The sequence below is a fragment of the Buteo buteo genome, chromosome 16 (assembly GCF_964188355.1).
Source record: "Buteo buteo chromosome 16, bButBut1.hap1.1, whole genome shotgun sequence".
Taxonomy (NCBI): Eukaryota; Metazoa; Chordata; class Aves; order Accipitriformes; family Accipitridae; genus Buteo; species Buteo buteo.
This window is the reverse complement of record NC_134186.1, coordinates 856,438-877,266: the sequence shown is the minus strand read 5'-3', so window position 1 is coordinate 877,266 and position 20,829 is coordinate 856,438. Positions and strand designations below refer to the sequence as shown.

Genomic DNA, 20,829 nt, shown 5'->3' with positions numbered 1-20,829 from the left:
CGTTTAGGAATGATTAATCAGAAGTCAGCGATGTAAAATTTTTGCACGTTGTGAAATGTTAGTTCAATCCCTGCAGTTGCGTACAGTGTGCAAGGGTGGCTTCAGCGAATAGTCGGGGGACAGGTACGGGTGGCTGACAGATGCTTCCTCTTGGCTCTTACCTCCTCTAAAACCCCGGGCCGATAAGCCTCCACCGGTTGAATCACAGCCACCTGCATCACACCGGGATCAAAGTGGTGCAAGAGGCGTGTGTCAGAGACTTCAGCCTCCTGCGGGGTGCACGCCCGGCGTGCAGCCTGTGTGGGCAACCTCTGGGCTGGTCACCGCCGGCGCAGGAGGGGCCACCACGCCAGGAGCTGTGGCTAGCAAGCAGCCTAGCACCCCTGACCGCGTTCTGCCACGTCCACCCATCAGGTGGCTTTAGTGTCACCGTACGTTGTGTCCAAGCACCTGCCGCTGGACGCGCAGCTCAGAACACGATAATACACGGAGCACCTTCGCTGGTGTGCCTGAAGCTTGCGGTTGCGCATTCACACGTTCCTTCTGCCTAAAGCCGCCTACAGCTTAGGCTTGGCTTAAACAGCAGCAGCGCATCCTCAGCGACTCCTTGGTGACTGCAGGATTGTCCCTGGAGCTGACACGACCCACTGTCCCCTGCCCTCCGTCCCATTTTCCTCCCTTTCCAGTTTCAGCTCGCGGGTCTGCTCTGCCTTCCGACTGGGCGCTGAGTGTGCCAGGGCTGGAGCGATGTTTTCCTGACAGCTCCTGGGCCAAAGCCTGGTCTTTAAGATGGTGAGGGGCAGCAGGCTGGTACCACCTTACACCCCGTACGGGTCAGGAGATGCGCTCTCTCTCGGGAAGCACCGAGCATGCGTTTCGGAGCTCTGGGACTCAATTACCACTGGAAATCCACCTCTGACGGTGGTGGGGGAAGTAAAACAAGGGCCGGGAGCGGAGTTTTCGTGTTTCAACGCTTTTAACCTCAGAGCGACAGCACCCAAGGACTCGCTGGCAAACCCTCCGAGGACCCATCTCCTCCAGGGCATCGCCCCCCTCCACGCAGGACCTGCCGGCCTTGGCTACCTCGGGCCTTTGCCGCGGCCCCCGCCCCGCTCGTCGTCGTCCCCCGCCGTGCCGGGCCGCGGGGACCGGCCCCGGGGCGGGGAGCGGGAAGCGGAGGGGAGCGTTTCCCTACGGAGAGCGCGCTTGTCGGGGCAAATCTGCCCGCATTGCAACACGATTTGCATAAAGCCCAGGTGTTTGCGGCAGGGACCTGCCCCTGCCGGGGCTGTTCCGCAAGGAGCCATCGGCGGGGCTGGGAGGGGACCAAAGGGAACCGCAGGGGCCGGGGAGGGGGGGAAGGCGGCCGAGTCCCGGCCCCGCTCCGCTCCGCTGGCCCGGGGAGCGGTAGGCCCGGCGGCGGGGCCCCAGGCGAGGCCGCACGCCGGGGCCGGGGCCGGGGCCGGGCGGGACGCGGGGCGGACCGGGAAGCGGCCGCCGCTCCGCCCCCGCCCGCTCTGCCCTTCCGCCTTGGCGCGGCGCTGCCCGGGCCCCGGTATAAAGCGGCGGCCGCCGCCCGGCCCGCTCCGGCCCCATGGAGGCGCAGCGGCGGCCCGTCGGCGGCAGGCCGGTAAGAGAGAGAGGCGGGCGGGCGGGCGGGCGGCTTCGGGGAGGGGGGCCCGGCCCGACACGCCGCGGCCCGGCCCCGTCCGGGCCCCGCGGAGGCCGGGCCGGGGCCCGCTGCTAACGCCCGTCTCGGCCCGCAGGTCCGTGGCGTGAGCGGAGGCCGGCGGTCCCCCGCGGCGAGCCATGAGCGCGGGCAGCGTCTTCTCCGTGCCGGGCTGGCCTGAGGCGCTGCCGGCCGCCAGGCCGCCGGCTCCCCGGCTGGGAGAGAGGATGAGCGGCAGAGAGCCGTGCGAGAGCCGCTGCCTCGGCCCGGGCGGCCTGCCCGGCGCGGAGCCGCCCGAGGAGGCGGGGAGCCCCGGGCGGGAGCCCTGCGACGGCGCCGAGATGCAGCTGAAGGTGGACTTCTTCCGCAAGCTGGGCTACTCCTCGGAGGAGATCCACGTCGTGCTGCAGAAGCTGGGCCTGAACGCCGACACCAACACGGTGCTGGGGGAGCTGGTGAAGCACGGCCCGGCCGAGCGGGAGAGCGCCGAGGCCCCGCCGGAGGCCAAGGAGGCCCCGCTGGTGCCGCGGGGGGGGGCCGCCAACAAGACCCCCGCGCCCGCGCCGGCCCCGGAGGAGACGGAGAGCGAGAACCTGAAGCCCATCGTGATCGATGGCAGCAACGTGGCCATGAGGTGCGTCTGGGGTTTCTGAAACACGGGGCGGGGGGCTCGCTGCGGCGGCCCGGCCGGGCGGTGGGTTTTATTGCCTGACCCCCGGCTACGGGGTCTGCCGAGAGCTCGGGGTCTGAGAAAACCTCGGGGGGTTTCTCGCTGCAAAGGGCTGGATGCCCGGCCGGCGGCCGGTAGTGTTTTCTGAGGCACCTCACCAGAATGCACAGCTCTCGCGAGGATGAGCGTCGCGTCCACGGATGCCGTCTGCCTTGACGGCCTCTCCTGCCCGTGGTCGCTGCCAGCCCGTAACCGGTGGTCTCTTGGCTCTGAGGAGAGCCGACGTGCTTCCCGGGAGATAAAGGCATTTCCTTCTATTTTCTAGCTGATGGGGAGAACAGCTGAAGATACGCTGTCCTCTTACCTAATGGCTTTATGTAAGTTTCTGTACCAGGAAGTTGCTCAATAAATAATTACAGGTTTAATTAGAGAAGGCTTTGTAGTACAGAGCTGTCTCCTGCATTGGAGACCAGTCTCCAAACTGCGAGTCTTGTATTTTGGTTGGATTTCCCTACGGTGTAGAGAACAGGTGAGGTGTCAAAGGGGCACTCTGGTGTCACCAAGGCCGGGCTGCGACGTGCCGTCAGCATCGCGGGTGTTTTGGTGCTGATGGCACAGGTCCTCTCGGGCACTGCAACCAGAGGCAGCCTGCGAAGCTGCTTGGGTTGGAGCGGTAACTTGGGAGTGCAGGAGCCCTAATATCTATGGAGCGCCCAGAATCTCTGGGCTGGATGTTTATTAGCCTGATGTCCCTGCTTTCACCTTGGCTTTTGTTCCCTGCGATGGTGAGTGTTGCCTGCCCCGGCCCCAAGCCCTGGTGCTGCACTCCCCACCTCTGCACAGGAGGGTCTGGACTCCGTTAATTTAATGCACCAGGCTTCTGAATTAGGCTTTGTCGTTGCAGTTCAAAAGCAAGCCTCCTTCACTGTGTTTTAGCTTAGTAGGTCTTGTAGTGTATGTTTGTGTACACAGACTTTTTATAAAAAAAACCCACCTGGGTGCACACAGAGCTGCTCTGTGTGTTACTGTACCTTTTGTCTAAGGTGAAAGTGCTGAGTGGAGATTTGTTTTCAGGTGTGGTTTTCTCCAAGCTGTGGCTGACAGTTCTGAGAACAGGACTGAGAAAAGATGGGGTACAGTCCACTGTGCAACCAGCGAACAGAGCCTGCAAGTCCCAGGGCAAATAAGGAATTCTGATGGCTGTAGAGCAGGGCTGGAGAGTCAAAGATTTGACCCGGGTGTCTGCAGGAGAGCACCGTCCTATTCCTGCAGCAGCTGTGCAGTCACTTGAGGAAAATGGCCCATTGTGAGACCTGGGATGATAAGTGTGACTCTTGCAGTGAAGCTCACCTTAGATAAGTGCTCAGGCTTAAACAACAGAATTGGTTGTGGTTTTTTGAATGAGGAGCTGTTTACCCATGGAAGTTATCCCAAAAAGCACAGGAGAGATCACACCAAATGTGACTGGGACAGGCCAGGCGGTAATAATGCTGCCAATAGGACAGAGCTTGACATGAGAAAAGCAGTCTGGCTTTTTTAAGCAATTTGCTAGAAGGGGAATTCCATTCTGAAACTTCCTGTATTGATGGTGTGATGTTCCCTGCTGATTCATTTGCAGTGTGTACAGCGGCCTCCCTGAACAGCTCTTGACAAACATATGCAAATCATAGTGGAAATTAGCTTTTACTTCCTTCTAAGGGAATTTTTTCTTGGCTGCTGCCAAATCAGATCAGCCCAATTGGCTACCTTCTGTAGATTTGAGATTGGTAGCAGGGACTCAAAAAAAAAAAAAAAAAAAAAAACCAACAAAAAAACAACAAAAAACCCCCCCCAAAAACAAAACTCTGCTTTTCACATTTATCTCTAAAAGATTATAGTAACCTACCTTTATCTACAGCAAAACCAGTCTGACATTGGAGAAAATTTTTAGAGCATCTTTCTTCTTATGGTTAATGTCAGCCTTTCTGTAATTTGGGATTCTTAATGAAGATACATTTGGTGTCTCTTTAGGTGTTAGCTTTGTTGCTAAATGTATAGTTCTTTTAGAATAAGTATTTTGGTACAACTCTTCAATTTTCTTAATAGTTTGAGAAGGGTAAGGACAGGAGGAGAAGTAAAGCTTCTTTCTAGTAGTACTCCAGCAACACTGCTTCTTAGCAGTGCCTCTGCTGGGATGTAAACTCTTCAGTAATTACTTTATGGAGGAGTTCACTGGCATGCTAAGTGGTGGTGGGAGTTGAAATATCAATCAAGTGTAGATGGGAAGAGTAAGACTTTGGGCAGGGGTAGTGCCCAGGTGGGGAAAAATCTTACTGAATCATGAGACCAGTTATTTGCAGTATAGTACATCTTACCGGAGTTTCATCATAAAACGCAGGCTATTACATCCCCAGAATGACAAATTGGGCTGTAATACAGAAATGTTGAAAGTTTGCCAGCACTATTATCAACAGAAGAGCTGATTACACTGTAAATACTGGCACTTGTAAAACAGGAGTGGTAGTTTCCTCTTAGAAGTTCTGGAAACTTATTGATAGGAGCTAATAAATAATTGAGAAGCAGCTTTTTGCATTGGTACATAGCTTCTGATGCTGTTGTCAAACTTTGTTCTTAAACTGCCAAGTGCTGTTAAGACATTCAGCACTGATCCTGTTAACAGGAGATGTTGCTATTTCGTGCAAATAGTGCATTTGTAACTGACTTTTGGGGCCATAATATAACGAAGAAGCATCTTTCATCAGTGCTGATGTCCTTGAGGTAAGAGTGCATAAAATATCTTGTTTTCCTTATCATGGTAACTTTACAAGCAGAACACCTAGTGAGAGTGCAGTTTGCACTGGCAGAGATTAACCAGTGGCATTAGCTGGCAGAATAGGACAAAGGGTGTTCAAGATCACGTTGTACTTGGGGCTAAAAATAAAGATCTAGAGTCCAGAGTTGAAGCAAAGGCTCTGTTTCAGAACGGCTGCAATGGTTACTGCTGCCTTCTCCCTCCCAGTGAGGATTTGGGTGTTTATTGGTATACTAAGGTGCTAAAAGGAACAGTAGTTCTGTGAAGATCTTAGTGCTTCTATTTACACAAGATGAGCAATGAATACTGATTGTGCTACTCTTAACACTTCTTCACTAAAGGTTGTCTGAATTGCTGCATCCATTTGCTTAGTGTATTGCCTGCCTAGTCTGTACATAACCTGAATATTGAAGTCCTTAATTTTCTTCTTTGATGCAGCCATGGAAATAAAGAAGTGTTCTCCTGCCGAGGCATTCTTCTGGCTGTCCAGTGGTTTTGGGACAGGGGACACAAGGATATTACAGTCTTTGTGCCATCTTGGAGGAAGGAGCAGCCACGACCAGATGTACTTATAACAGGTGTGGAAATATGAAAACCAAAAGTAGCTTTTCAGGCTTAATGCTTTGTCGCTTAATGAGCTTGCAAAGTTCTGGCTAGTTAGTAATTAACTTATGAATGGAAGATCTGAGTAGTAGGAGACCCAGTAAGTTGAGCTGACCAGTGAGAATTAGTCATTAACTTCTCCCCTAAGCAAGTTCTTGCCTGGATCAGTTGCAATAATTCAGAGAACAAAGAATGTAATACTACTCTGCTTCCTAACTTCTTGTCTTTTATTACTTTAATTTTTTTCCTCTTTCAGGGACACGTCTTCATGCAATGTATTTGACTATGTTAAAAGTTAAAGCTTGATGGGAGTTTAGTCCGAATTATCCAAATTGAGGGGAGTTTGCTCTGAACTGGCAAACAGCTGAGATTTCTGAGTACCTCTGCTCAGAAATCTATGCACGTAGTATGGCACTACAAAAGATATTAGCCTGCCAGTCTTAAATGCAAATCACACTTTGCAAGCAAAAGATTGTGTGGATGGGACTTGCTGTATTACAGCAGCCTCTGTGGTGTGCTCCAAGTGTTCTCAGGTGCCATGCAGGCACAGGGGCTAGGAGTCCGCCTCTGACAGCGTGATGGATGGTATAAGAAAAGAGATGAGACTACAGGCTGGGTTGTGGAGAGATGAAATGACTACATGAATTTTGTCATTTATTTATATTGTTACTTTATCTGTGCGAAGGCCTTTGGGCTGTGTAAGTGTGTTCACAGTTGTGTTTGTTCTAGACCAGTACATTCTCCGTGACCTTGAAAAGAAGAAAATTCTGGTCTTCACTCCTTCCAGGCGGGTTGGAGGCAAGCGTGTTGTCTGTTATGATGATCGATTCATTGTGAAACTGGCACATGAGTCTGATGGCATTGTGGTTTCTAACGATACTTATCGGGACCTGCAGAACGAGCGTCCTGAGTGGAAGAAATTCATTGAGGAGAGTCTGCTGATGTATTCCTTTGTTAATGACAAGTATGTTCCCATTCTTCCTTTGCTGTTAAAAAAGATCCGTGTGAGCATGTTGTCTTGTTTTAATGAAGCAAGAGCAAGTGATGCATGAAAAGAGCAAAATGCTGGTACAGAATGAAAAAAAAATGCTGTAGAGAGATTTTTATTTTTTTATGTAGAAGGAAGTGTGGTGGGAAGAACTAACCAACTGTGCTGAGGTACAAAGGCATAAGGAATTGGAGTAATCTCAATAGCTGTTCATGGTTTTGGAGCTAGGAGCTCTGCTGTAGTTCCTAGGAGAGCTCCAGGGCTTGATTTCCTCACAGGACAGTCACTAGCAGGCCCAGCAGCAAGTACTAATTCTGGTCAGCAGCAGAGCACAAAACCTCTTATGTGCCTGAAGTGAAGCATTTCATGCTGGTCTTTACCAGGTGACAGGAGGGTATATCAGCAGTGAAATGGGAAAGCTTTTTAGGGCTCAGATAGCTTTTAATCGTCAATGAAATGGGAGACACTGAGAAGAAATTAAACCCTCACCCAAGAAAGTGAACTGCTTCTGATTGAGATTTATTTTTCTTTAGGTTTATGCCTCCAGATGATCCCTTAGGGCGACATGGCCCCAGCCTGGATAACTTTCTCAGAAAGAAACCTGTGGTGCCAGAGCACAAGAAACAACAGTGCCCCTATGGTAAGACCTGCCTTCTAAACATGAAGACCGAGGTGTCTGTGCAAGTGTAATTCATGCATTTAGTAAAATTCAGCTGGTCATTCCATCCTCTGCCTTTCCTTGCAGGGAAGAAATGCACTTATGGAATCAAGTGTAAATTCTACCACCCTGAAAGGATCAATCAGCCCCAGCGCTCATTAGCTGATGAACTCCGAGCCAACGCAAGGTTGTCTCCTACCAGAAGTACCAGTGCCAAGGAGGAGAAAAAGGGCAAAAGAGGTTCCCAGGCAGAGCTCTTGTGCTCTGTGCCCACAGAGAGTGATAAAAGCTCCTTGCAGAAGGTCTCTGCAGAGAGGAAAAGCTTGACCCACAAAGCAAAGCCCAGCGATGTTGCGCTTCAGGTCAAAGGCTGTGTGTCAGGCAGCGTCCCCCCTAACAGTGGGAGCCACAGGTCTTCTGACAGGTACCAGCAGCCTCATATGGACTCTCTGTCTTATATATCTCAGGAGCATCTTGACTCAGGCATTGGGTCTCTGGAGAACCAACTGTCTGACATGTGGCCTTACAGATCTACCAGTCACTGTGATCATTCCCATGCTGATCAGGTGGCAGTCTGCACCTGTGGTAGGCAGAGACCTGTCTACCCACATTCTCCCAGCTTAGAGAAAAATGGTCTGGTCTCTTACAAGCACGGTTCCCATAAATCTTCCTCCTCTGGTGCTAGCTTCTTGCAGTATAGCCCTGAGATATCTCACTCAGGGCCACCTCACTCTTTCTCAGGCTATGGAGTACCTGTACACCCAGCTAATGCTGGGCAATACAGCCTGCCCAATGAGTATAATGCCCCTCCACCCCATTCTCGGGAGTACTGGTCTGAACCATACCAGATGCCACCGCCGCCTCAAGTGATATCTACCAGCGTGCGAGATCCTCGTTCAGTACAGAGAGCCCCAGGGCCAGCGTATGGGGACTCCTGCCAGTGGGCTGTCTCTGACCAGTTTGCAGAGGAGCGGGCCAATGTGCATGTCAAGCTGTGTGGCATATTCCATCCCCATTTAGTTGATGCTGTGATGAGCCGTTTCCCTCGGCTTCTGGATCCCCAAAGGCTAGCTGCAGAGATACTGACGTACAAGTCTCAGAACCCAGGTATATGAGGCAGAAGTTGAGGGCAGCCAGGCATGTGAAAAGCTTGAGAGGCAGTGTTTGCACTCTGTAGCTGCCATAGATGCCTTCTGAGGGCTTCTCCTTTTTCCTTGGAAATACCAGGCTCCAGTTGGAGGCTGGATACCAGATATGGTATGCTCACAGCAAATTCTGGTCTAGACATGACAGTGTGCCCCTCTTAGAGAGGTGAGAGCACCCTAGGGTCCCATCTTCCCCAGAGGCTGTTGAAGAGGCTTTGGGTGCTGAACAGGAGAAGAGGCTGCAGCTTCAGAGCAGGATTTTTCCTTTGGGATTGTATGGTGAGTCAGACACACCCTAAATTCCTACAGTTGTTCAGAACTGAATGTGACCTTACTCCTCCCATTAGCTTCAGTTTTGAGATGGTTTAGTGTATTATCAGGCATATGGAGGGAGGACTCCCGGGGAGGGGGGGCTTCTGAAAGATAAGGGGGTACTACCTTTGCAGTGGTGTGAGGCTTTTTTGTGAAGACAGAAATGCATTGTCAAGGCTGTTCTTAGCTGTTAACTAAGCCTCTTTAGTAAATACTGCCATGCAGACCTGTGGAAAATGTTGGATTATAAATATAGTATGAAGCTGGGTTTAGCTGTCTTTAATTTGGTTTTATTGGTGCACTTCTTTCATGATGCTTCCCATACCCCTCCCACTTAAGGTTACCTTCCTGAGATGAGGTCATTCTCCAATATGTAGCACAAGTGCTTAGCAAGCTGCTCAGCTCCCAGAAATAAGAGGTGCTAGGAGTGCAATCCTTTCTCAGGATGAGAGGCCTGACACTGCTCCAAAGCTACATGCAAGTTGTGTATTTGGCATTTGCTGAAAAATGCAGTTGTCAGAACACGTGGATGACCACGCTGTTGATGCTGCTCTAAAACCTTGACCTTGCCTGGTAACCTGTCTTAGGCTATCTCTGTACAACACTGACAAGGAGGATTTATGATGTTGTGCCTTTTGTTTTCAGACAGCAATAGTTTTGAGCATTCAGTAAAACAGCTGTAGTCATGTCTGGACTGCTGCCAGTACTGTTCCTGAGGATTCCTTAGTATTTTTCTCTGTAAAGCTGTTGCTTCATCTTCTTACTAATGTTTTCCTGTCCCCTTCAGCTTCGTCAATCTATAGCAGCATCCAAAAATGTAGAGTAAGACTTATTTGGTAAGACTGTTCCCCTTTCATACCCTCTTACTCTGTAAGATGTTTTTTACTGTAGATACTGTAACAATTTTAAATATGCAAACCCAATTGCTGTAGTAATTGGTTCTGGTCCTGGAATTTCACTGTGCTTAGAATGCAAAGATGTTTCTTGCACTTGCAGGCCAGAAGCAGTTGATTTGTTGATACACATTGTATCTGTGTTTTCTGTTATGTTTTTTAAATACGTCCATCTTGTGGTTAAACCAAGGTTGTTGAGTGGCAAACTATGAAGGGGAGAGTGGAATACAGCTGTTTCTGAGAACCCTCTTCAGGAATGGTTTTGTCTATTACTGTTCTTCCCTCTGACTGTCCGAGGAGTGACCTACCCAGACTGGCACCATGTGCCATAAAAACCACAGGGACACAGAAACCTGTATACCTGGTTAATTATGATACATTACAAATTAGTAATGTTTCATGTTAGTAAGCAAAATGCTTCTTAATTTTAAGTAACCTGATACTTTGCATATTTGTAAATTACAGGAAAAATGGTTTTTAATGTTATTGTCCAGCAACTTGCTGCTTGATGCTGTTTTTAATTAGTACTAGTCTCGACTCAGCCATTGCGTTACTTGGCATCGTGGTTTTTGTTTTTCTGGTGGAATGCTGATATATGCTTCTTCTCTTGCAATCAGAAGATTAACATTTTATACTCACAAGCTGACATTTTACTGAACTTCCTGTATCATTATGCAGTATATAGTTTATGTACTGAATGGAGGCAGCCATGTGAAAGCCATGGCAAAGTAAGAACTTGTGTTATATGAATAAAAACTGCTGAGTTGAGTTATTTGGTCTCTGGTGGCTTTTTGGAAGACCATTCAACGTTTTGGCTGGCTTTCCAGGAAAGTCAGAGGAATTATCCTTCCTCCCTGGGGTTCCTCTGACAATCTTAGATCTTCATACACAATCTAGTGGCAGCAACAGCCTGATGGCTGGATATTGACAAGCTTGTGAATTGATGCAGTGTGACAGGTCAAAAAAAAAAATCAAATTGCTCCAAATTGCTGTAGCAGATAATAGCATGTCCAGTGTTTACTGTTTATTTGGCATTAGTGAGGTGAGCTCACTGCATAGGGGATGCACTGGCAGTCAAGGTGCAGTAAGGCAGTGGTGCGCTGGCATGTGGCTCTAACTGAAGTATGAGAACCACAGTGGTGCTGGATGTCTCAGGTGCTAAAGAATAGTACACTCAAACAATTTTGGAATAAACAGCGTGGGCTGTGCTTCAGTTTTAATGGGCACTCCACAGTATAGTCTGGAAATAAATATGTATTTTAGCCAGTTGTGTCAGATGTCAAGCATGATCATATGATAATATGTGAACTCTAACATGTCAAGACTTTGCTCTAAAGCTTTGTTATGAACTGGGAAGGAAATGCAGTAGGAATATCAATGCTCACATTGCTGTGTAAGAATCTTCCCCTCCCACCTGCTATACTGCAGTACCGCATGTTCCTATCTGACTTGCTAAATAACTTTATAGTCTTTATTCAAATTTGTGCTCCTGATTTAATACAGGGCAATGACTATTTCTAGTTAATAAAAAACAAGGAAGGCAGGTGCTCCCAGAGATAGTCCTTTGTTTCAAAAAGCAAATCTGGAGCCTCACAGTCTGAAAGGTCATTTATTGGCTGTGGGAGAGGAACCCTCTGGAGGATGTCATCTGAAGTGACAGTAAGCTCATGTGGCTCTGTACCTGTATGATGGCTGGGGTCTTGGTGGGGAGGGGATTAAGTGATGCGTCATAGATTGGGATCGGACCTTTTAACCAGGTGAAGACTCTTCTGCTGTTTGTAGTGGGGTCTGTAGTTGAAAAATGCTGCAGGATTTTAAGGCCAGTCTTCCTGTAAAATACCGTAATAGCTAATTTTAGTTTTGCAGGATGTGTAGGTGTGGGGGGAATGCTTATTTTTATTTCTATCAAAGCTGGACCGACACAACTAAAGGAATCTGTGCAGAAGCACAGAGGTTCCTTACCATAACCAGAAAAGGAAGACCTGGTGGTGACTTAGTTTGGTTATGATGTTAATGGCCCTATTCTATTGCAGTGACAGTCCTGGTGGCACACGAAGCAATCTGGGAGGGTCAGTTGCTAATACAAATCTGGTCAAAATTATTCCCACAAACTGCTGCTGTGTGTGCTGCTATGCCACCCAGAAAACCCAGCTGAAATCCAGCCACTGTTTTTCTGAATTCTCTCATGCAAGGCTTCTGCGTGAGTGAACCTGTGCCTCCTGCCCCTGGAGCATTCTGTGTGTTTGAGTGCAAGTACTCCTTTCTTGTGTGCCATGTATCCTGGTGGGCTGGTTCACTGCGGTGCCCGGGAGCTGAGGAAGCGTAAGGAATGCTGACCAGAACTGTCACGGCTGCGTGTTTTTTTGCCCCACGCAGTCGTCTGCACTGAGTCAGACGAGCTGCCTACCTGCACATGGCGGGCTGCTGTGCTTGGGCAGGCTCTCGCTGTGCTGTTATTGTGGAATTTTCAAGACACATCCTGTGGCTTACCACTTCCTCGGGGTGCATCGGCGGGGAGGACCTGTCATGACTGCTGTGCATTTGTATTGTGTTTCTTATCCATTTAAAATAGGTTAGATCTTCTTGTAAGCTTACTGATCTACTGAAGTTTAAGGAGGTCACGCACAGACACCCTGTTGAAAGTTTCCTATACTTCAGCAGGGTTGCCCTGCCTTCATCCTGTTGGCCTTGTGCAGCTGGTAAAGCCTGGTGCTGAGCCCCGCAGGAGGCTCGCTCCTCTCTGAGCAGCTTTTCCTACCCTGACAGGGTGAGGAATGGCTGCTGTTCTCTTCGAAAGGGGCAGCTCCCAGGCTGAGCTGGAGAACGGGGTGCAGAAGGCACCTGAAAAGAGTCAGGGCATAACAACAGGAAAAGAGAAGGAGAATTGCTAAGATGACCCGAGGCTGTTTCTGTTGGACAGTGGGGCCAGTGGGAGCTGGCTGAACGGCTGTGAGCTCTGCAAAACAAGTCTGGTGAGCACAGCCATCGCTAGCTCTTTCCTTCCAAATCAAGCGTGCCATCCTTCACCCTCTGGCAGTGGTCAGGTCATTCTCACTTGTCATCTGTGTTGCTTCCTGCTCTCAGCATGAGGAGATTGCTGTGGCTGCATCCTTCCCAAAAGCACAAGGCAGGGTAAAGGGAACCAAGGAGGGTGGGTTGGGGTAGGAAAAACTCTGACGTGAAGGTGAGGAGGCTGAGTGAAGGTGCTTCTAAAGAGGAATGAGGGGTCTGCTGGTGTGTTTTGAGGGTAGAGGAGAACAGTCTCCTCTTTGCCTTCCCAGTTGTGCTAGAAATAGATGGCAAAGGTAATTAAATATCCTCAAAGGAAAGGCTTTGCTCCCACTGCACAATGGAAGGGTGAACAGGCAGGGGAAGAGCCTGCCTTCGGAAGTCAGTGCTGCAGGGTATCTTGACTTTGTGGTTTTTCGTTGTTTTTTTTTAAATCAATACTCAAAAGAGGGAAGGAAGAAATGGGAAGCTGTGCTGTGGCAGAGGTCAGGGTAGAGACTGCTGGATTCTTGTCTCTCCTTCCCCTGTGCTGGGCGGTGATCCAGGAAGGGCCCTGGGCAGCGGACGCAGCCCCCTGCTCCCAGCCCGGAGGGATCGGGCACCCAATGTCTGCGGGGCCACAGCCTGTTCCCCAGGGTTCGCTCACCCCTCCCTCCCCTGCACCAGCTGCCTTGTGCCCTTCTTGCTTGCTGAACTTTTGTTTGAACCCATCTGGTTCCCTCCCATCGGGGGATTTCCAGGATGTGGCTAGCTCAACTCTTAACGTTTTAAGGCATTTCCAGAGGCAGGAATCTGACCCACGGCTCCTCTACGGGCCGTGGGAAAGGGGCTGCTGTGTAATAGAAGCACACACATGTGTGGGGTTACATGGGGGCTGGGGCAGGCCACCTTACAAGCAAGCAGGTTCAGCATCAAATCTCTGTTTTCACCTAACTCTGAGGCTGCAGGGCTGTTTCTCTCCCTTCAGGTAGGGAGAGGTGTCCTGACCGCAGCAGCAGCTCCGCACTGTGTATTTGAGGCAGTTTGGGGTACAGTCTTGCTGTAAGACAGAAATGCAGAAAGTGAGTAACTCCACAGAGTAAACGTTGCGCCGAAGCGGACAGAAAGGTGCAACAGCTAGAGAGGGTCTGGGTCCTACCAGAGGGCAGGAAAGCAGGCAGGGGCAGGGAGGCTGGTGGTGTGCTGGGGATGGCGGAGTGCTGCCTGTGCAGGTACCTGTCAGTGCTCACCCTCCAGCCACGCATTTTTCAGTTCACCTGTCACCAGCCTTCCTCAGTGCCTTGGGGTTTAGCCCTGAACGCCCCTGTGCTCCCTCAGGCCAGGGTTTGCCCATGGAAAGTCTTCCCTTAAGGAGTTGCACGAGGGCAGCAGAAGTGCTTTCTTGCTCTCTCGGCTTCCCCTTGAGCAGGTGGCCCCGAGCAAAGCTAAACCCCTTGCTGCAGCGACTGGGGGGACCAAAGCTAAACCCCTTGCTGCAGCGACTGGGGGGACCAAAGCTAAACCCCTTGCTGCAGCAACTGGGGGGACCAAAGCTAAACCCCTTGCTGCAGCGACTGGGGGGACCAAAGCTAAACCCCTTGCTGCAGCGACTGGGGGGACCAAAGCTAAACCCCTTGCTGCAGCGACTGGGGGGAGCGGCAGCCAGCTCAGCCCTCCTGGCACAGCCACAGGCCAGGAGTGAGAAGCAGCCCCAAACTTCCCCGTGGCTCGCAGTGCCTCCCCCGCGCCCCTGAAGGCCTGCGTTGCACGAATGTTTTGGAGTAAATACAGCGTCTGGTTGAGCAATAGGTCAGGAGGATTTGCATGGCGTGTTGGCCCAGGGGAAAGGTTTCCTCAGCCTGCGGGGCAGCTATTGCTTCACACAGAGGCAGCGTGGTGAGAGTGCTGCAGCGGGGGCTGCCCACCCACGGGGGGCTGCTCCAGTGGGGAGGAAGAGCTGGTGAACGTAGCTAATGCTGCTTTATTTCACCCTCCACCTCCTAAACCCTGTCCGGGGCAGAGTGGCTGAGCTGCCGTCAGGGGATTTCCAGCACAGCCCCGTGGATTGCTTCAGGAGAGCTGAGCTGCGGCTGCAGCAGGGCCGGGACCGTGTCACATCGCTGCAAAGCTGCTGCCTGGCATCACTGGTGCTCCTGAGGTCTCTGCGTGGATGATGCTGTGATTCTGCAGGAGAGGGGATGGTCAGTTTGGAGCTGGGGTTTTGCTGCAGCAGGGACCCAGGAGTGGCTCATTTGCAGGACCTGATTTATTTTGGTATTTCTATGAAGCATGGGGCTGTCCCACCTCTAACACCGTGCAGGAGCCAGGTTGGTGCAGGATGAGTCAGGCTGCTGTTATTTGCATTGCATCAGTTCCCTGATGTGGGGTGTTGCATGGGCATGTTGGGAGGAACGATCCCTGCTCCCTGTAGGAGCTTGTCCCCAGTCCCTGCACCCGGCCAGCCCTGTGGGGTGGGCGCAGAGGCTGCAGTCGGGGCTGTGGAGATGCTTTCCATGTGCTCTCCAGGGCTCTGGGGATGGCAGCCGGCCGAGGGTCATGGCAGCCATTCCACAGTGTTGTGGGGTTAATTCCCAAGCAGCATCAGACAAGTCTAGCTGGTGCTGGCAACAAAACCAGAATGAAAGTTAAAAAAAAAAAAAAAAAAAAAAAGCCTTAGGCCTGGAGGCCAGTTCTCAGGGCTGCAGGACTGTGAGGAGCAGGGTCACTAGCAGACCCTCAGCTGTGTGCCACAGGGGGCTCTTTGCACTTGCCCCAAGTGAAAACCAGCACCAGCTGGAGAGAAGGCAGGAGAAACCAGAGTTTCCTCTGGCCTGTCCCAGAGGAAGATGCCTGCCTGTGTGGTGGATCAGGGCATCTGCCCTGCTTGGGGAGCAGGGAATCTGTCCCGGGCACAGATTTGTTCAGCACTTTGTTCCCTGCCTAATGCACAGGCCAAGTCTTGGTGTAGGTGTGCGGTGGCATCGCCGGGCTCCCGGAGAGCTGCGCCTGTGGGTCTCGCAGGCAGTGACAGCAGGAGCCTTCTGCTGCCTGTGCCAGAGGGCAGATGCCCCTGAACTAGTGGCTGCCTTCCCTCAGGGGCAGCCGAAGCCTTTGCCATAAGCCGGTTGCCAGCGAGTCCTTCGTCCCCCCTTTACCTGGCAGTTGCGGGGTCACTGCTGCCCGGGTGTAGGCAGCTGACGGTGGCAGACAGCGCAGTGCCAGGGCCCGCAGGGAAGGGCTGCGCACACAGGGCTGGCGAGATGTGTTTTAAGCAGTGGGAACGGTGATGAAAAGCGTTTGCCCATCTCTGGGCAAGGAGCGGCTGGTTTGCATAGCCTTCTCGCAAGGCAGGATTATCTCCCAGGCGGGAAGCGCTGCTGCCACCCGCTCCCTTCAGCAGCACAGCTCACGTTTGCAATGCACGCTTCCCTGACTGAATCACCGCTGCGGTACGCACCGTTCCGTGCCCCAGCTGCCATGGGGTGGGGGCTGGTCCCCAGTCTGCTTCAGCAAGAGCTCGTCTTCGCACCCTCTCCCCAAAGAGCTGCAGGACCGGGGTCTTTGCAGAGCGGCGGTGGCGCAGCTGTCCCAGCCCGTGCAGCGGAAAGACCAAGCGCGCACAACCAAGTGGAAAGTGGCCGCCTGTATTTTACAGCAGCAGAGCAGTGGCTGGCGGTGGCGGGGGGAGCCCGTGGCAGGGGGGGAGCCAGCATGCAGCCCCCTGAGGCTGGACCAGGGCTTGGGCGCAGGGTGGACCTTCACCCGCAGGTCTTGCACGGGAGCCCAAGGCTGATCCTGTCGCATGTGGAGGTCCTGGGGCCCTGCTGGGTCCGTGCTCCTGGGGGTGGGAGGTTCAGCGCCCTCCTCCAGCCTCCCCCCCGCCCCAGCTGCTTCCTCTGCCTTTGCTGGGCTGGGGGCTGACGGACCCCACACAGCGCTTTGGAGGGGCAGAGGGATGTTTGCTCAGACGTGCCCTATGCAGCTCGGAGCCTGCTCCACTCAGGGCTGGCACTCCTGCGGCACAGCAGCCCTGGCTGAGCCATTCTCTGGGGACGAGGGCCCCTCGGCCCCCCCAGGAGAGAGGGTTCCCCCTCCCCACCGCTGAGAGCTGTCACAAGGAGCCGGCCGGGAGTTGCAACCCGTGCGGAGCAGCTGACAGAGGGGCTCAACTGGGCAAGGAGGAAGTAAACGGGGCAGCGCTTGAGTTTTGCAATCCATCCGTGGCCACGGCGTCGCCAGCTCGTGCAAGGTGACGGCGCCGGCGGTGACCTTACTCCTCGTTCCTGGAAGCTCCCAACAAGTTGCGGCAGGTCGGGAAGATGCTCCTTGCTGGACTCCACCAGAGACAACCCGCCCAGGGCACAGTCAGTCCCAGGGGTGGCCCCGGGCGAGGGGTGACGGTGACCTGCCCTGGGCAGCCCAGGAGACAGCGGCTTGCCCTGAGCTGCCTCCCGGCTGGTTCCTGCTTCTGGGAACTGGCTGCAGTTCTGCTGAACGGGCAGGGCTGGGCAGGATGGGGCAGGACGGGGCAGGGCCTGGCTGGCACTGAAGGATGATGGAGGCACATACAGGGACATGGGAACACAACCAGGACTGCGCCGTCCTGGCCTGTGTCCTGCAGTGCCTGGGCAGGGAGGGACATGTGGCTCCTTCCCGTCTCACCAACACCCCGCTTGCACCTTCGCTTACGTTTTCTGCTTGTCGTGGAGCTGCTGGCCCCAAAAGACTGCCTGGGCATGGGGCTGGCTGCCAGCGTGGCTCCATCCACCGGCGTCCTTTAACAGAGCAAAAGGGCGAGAGGGGAAGCGATGGCCGGAGCTCTGCCGAGTGCAGGAGCGCCCAGCCGGGCTCCTGCTGGCAACTGGTACAGAGGACTGGGAGCCTTCCCCGGCACCCTGTCCGCCCAGGTGCCTCCCAGTGCTGCCCAGTGGCAGAGCTCAACATGTTGCCCCATCCCCAGCTCTGGCTGCAGGTGGCGGGTCCCCCCTCCCTGGCCGCTGTCTCTCCATCCCCCCCGTGCCCCCAGCTGCTACCTGCCAGGCTCTCTCCCTCGCTCCCACTGGCACTTTGGTCCTCCGCTTCCCCCAGCAGCTCGGGGCTGTCACCGCTGTCCCACCGCCGCGGGCGCTCCTGCAGCTGGGATGGGGCATGAGGGTCCGGGGTACCGGAGGGGACTGGGGGGGGGCCTGGGGGCCCTATGGGGGACTCACCCGCTGGCGCAGGCCTTGCTGTTCCTGCAGCAGCTCCAGGAACCGGCTGCTCCACAGCAGCTTCTCGGCGCCCAGCTCGGTGCAGAGGAAGCGGACGTCGGCCTCCAGCGCCTCTAACCTCTCCAGCACGGCCTCGCTGGCGTCACCGCACCGCTGCCGCTCTGCCACTGCCCTGGCACCACAGCTCAGCTCCCGCCAGCGCCCTGCGACACCCACCCCAACCGGCCTCCGCACCAGGGACACCCCCCACCATGCCAGGGACCCACCTGCCTGCCCAGGCTCCAGCGCAGAAGTGGAGCCCCCGTCCTCCTCCTCCTCCTCCTCGCTCCCCTGGCTGCCACTTTCCAGATTCGACCGCAGCACCACGCCGAGCTGAAAGCCGCCACGGACAGCGGGGACTGACATATCCACGGGCAGCCGAGCCCGGCTGGCCGCTGGCACCGACCCTGACCGGGGAACCCTGCCATGCCACCACCTGGGGACCTACAGCCCCGCTGGTGCCACAGGGCCACCCAACAGACCGTGTCACCGGGCTCAGCCGTGTCCTGGGGGAGTCAGAAATCTCTGCAGCCCCTGTGGCGTGGGGGCGCGTTGGGGGAGTGAGTTAGTTACCTCCTCGGTGACCTGGAAGGCGCCGTCCCAGCAGCTCTTGTAGCAGAACAGCAGGTACTGGGGGAGAGGACGGCAGCCGCGCGGTGAGAGCAGCAGGCTCAAACCTGCCTCGGGGGGGGCAGAGCCCGGAGCAACGTCCCCACCACTCTCGGTGGGCACAACCATACAGTGCCTCAAGCCAACTCCCAAGGATGAGGGTCCCGATCCTCCAGCCACGCTGTCGGACGGCGTGGTGACCTCCTCCCCCACCTGCCCCGGCCACACCGAACCACAGCCCCCGGCACCACGGGTGCAGAGCGGTACACCCCCGGCAGACCCCTGACCCCACGCCCCGGCACCTGGTTCTGGGCACGCGCCACGCTTAGAGCCGACACAAGTGCTTGAAGGCCCTTGGGGAAGGGACCCCCCCCCCCCGCCGTGGTACCCACCCACACCAGCCTCCAGAGCCACCACAGCCCCCGGAGCGCCGTCCCGGAGAGCGAGAGGAGCCACCAGCACCCGGCGCGCAGGAGCTGCCTCCACCTCGGCACCGGCGGGCCACGCTGCCTGCCCATGGGGACCCTGCAGACCAGGAGACGGAGAGGCGATGTGCCCACGGCCCTGGGAGCCACCGGCTCGCTCACACGCCACGCTCCACAGGCTGGAGGGACGCGCGGCAGCCGTGGGGTGCACCGGCACACGCTGGTGTCCAGCCTGGCTCACCGAGCGCCAGGCTAGCGTTCACAGGGCCAGACCCCAGCAGGTGGGACACGTCTTCAGCAGGGACGCCTGCTCCCCCCGGCTGTGCCCCCTTACCCGGCGATGCACCACGCGCGGACCCCTCCTGGACCTGGCCGGGGCGGCTGCTGCCCCTCCTGCGTGGTGTCAGCTCTGGGCTGCTGCTCACCCCTTGCTTGGGCTCGATAAAATCCGGCCTAATCCTCTTGGTGACGAGGCTGCGCAGGGGATTAGTGTTTCTCCTGCTCTACCTTTGGTGGCCGTAAGGACGGTTGCTGCTGTGCCACCCCTCGTTTGCTCTGCTCAGGATTCATCTTCTACAAGCAAAGGACTTGCAATTTATTTTTAACTACTACTTCCAGCTTTCATTAGCATTCAGGTAAAAGCCCGTGCAGTGCACTCTGACTCCTGTGTCCAAGGCCAGGCACTGGCTATCCTGGGGATCTTCAGTCACTCAGGCTGTTTAGGAATTAAAACAGCAGTCTTCAGAAATAAAACAGAAGTTTTCGGCACAACTGCCAGAGTCAGACTCCAGCATCCATCTCATGACACTCTTGTAGGAGATGGTGCTTATGTTCCCAAAGTGACCAGAGACCCCCCACACCGTCCTCCCCCCCGCCCCACAGTAACACTGTGGGGAAGCTGCTGCTGCAGAGCTTCAGCCATCAGTGCTTGTTCTGGGACAAGCTGGGGCAGACCGCACAGAGCCCCACGGCCTCTTAATCTCACCTGTCTCGTGGCAGCCAAAGGGCTGCTGCCCATCAGCAGGACCTGGGAGGGAAGAGCTGCCTATCAGCAGAACGGGGTGCCTTCAACTGTGAACCAAGCGTTTGCCATTTAGCTTTCTGTCCTGATCAGTGTGCTGGCTCCCCAGGGCTGCTGCCATCAGACACTGTCCTCATCAGAACAGGCTGTCCCCTTCCTTTAGTGACAAACACTGCCGGAGGCAGGAAAGGTTGCGTTTTCCCCTTGTCCCTGCAGCACCCCTAATGCCTATCACAGGGAAAGTGGAGCTGATTGATTGACACTTCACCGCAAAAAACGCCTGTACACACAGGCCTCCAAGCCAAGCTACAGGAGCCCTTTGCCGTTTCTCTGCAGGTAAATGTTCTGGTCTAAAAGGTACAGCAGCTTTCCTTGAGGTCAAAGAGGTGCAGCAAAGATTTTTTACTCTCTGAAGTTCAGGCGCTCTTGCAATCCTTGCTTTGGAACAGCAGCAGTAGTGGGAGAAAAACTGCTTTTGTACCAAGGCCAAGTAATCAAAAACCATCAGCTACGACTTCTTTTCTCCAGAACCATGGAAAAGCAAGGCCTTTCAGGAATTTATGCTGTTTCCTAGATCTTCCACCCCCCTGTATTTAACCTCTGTAACTTAAAACACAAAAAAGTAGGACAGCTTTGCTGCTCTCCCGTTAAGCCACTACATCCTGACACCCCCCTGCAGATAAGCAGCCACCGGCCCCTGACAGCAGAGTGCCAGCTGCTCACTCTACTGCGGGATAAGTCAGCTCCCACTGTGAACAAATACAGAGCTGCCTTGATCCCTGAACCAGACAACAGAACAAGGGAGAAC

General features: G+C 54.1%; 2 protein-coding genes across 2 annotated transcripts; one reads left to right on the top strand and one right to left on the bottom strand.

The window, feature by feature from the left end:
* The first annotated feature begins 1,499 nt into the window (after positions 1–1,499).
* Positions 1,500–10,497, top strand: ZC3H12A (zinc finger CCCH-type containing 12A). The gene is made up of 6 exons (XM_075047223.1): positions 1,500–1,630; positions 1,767–2,303; positions 5,569–5,708; positions 6,463–6,697; positions 7,255–7,361; positions 7,467–10,497. The coding sequence occupies exons 2-6, from the start codon at positions 1,810–1,812 to the stop codon at positions 8,492–8,494; spliced, it is 2,004 nt and encodes a 667-aa protein (XP_074903324.1). The 5' UTR covers positions 1,500–1,630; positions 1,767–1,809; the 3' UTR covers positions 8,495–10,497.
* Positions 10,498–14,823: 4,326 nt separating this feature from the next.
* LOC142040028 (uncharacterized) lies at positions 14,824–20,398 on the bottom strand. The gene is made up of 5 exons (XM_075047218.1): positions 18,540–20,398; positions 17,928–18,299; positions 17,751–17,853; positions 17,407–17,492; positions 14,824–17,262 (listed from the first exon to the last, which is right to left on the bottom strand). The coding sequence occupies exons 1-5, from the start codon at positions 18,702–18,704 to the stop codon at positions 17,083–17,085; spliced, it is 906 nt and encodes a 301-aa protein (XP_074903319.1). The 5' UTR covers positions 18,705–20,398; the 3' UTR covers positions 14,824–17,082.
* Between the last annotated feature and the right edge of the window lie 431 nt (positions 20,399–20,829).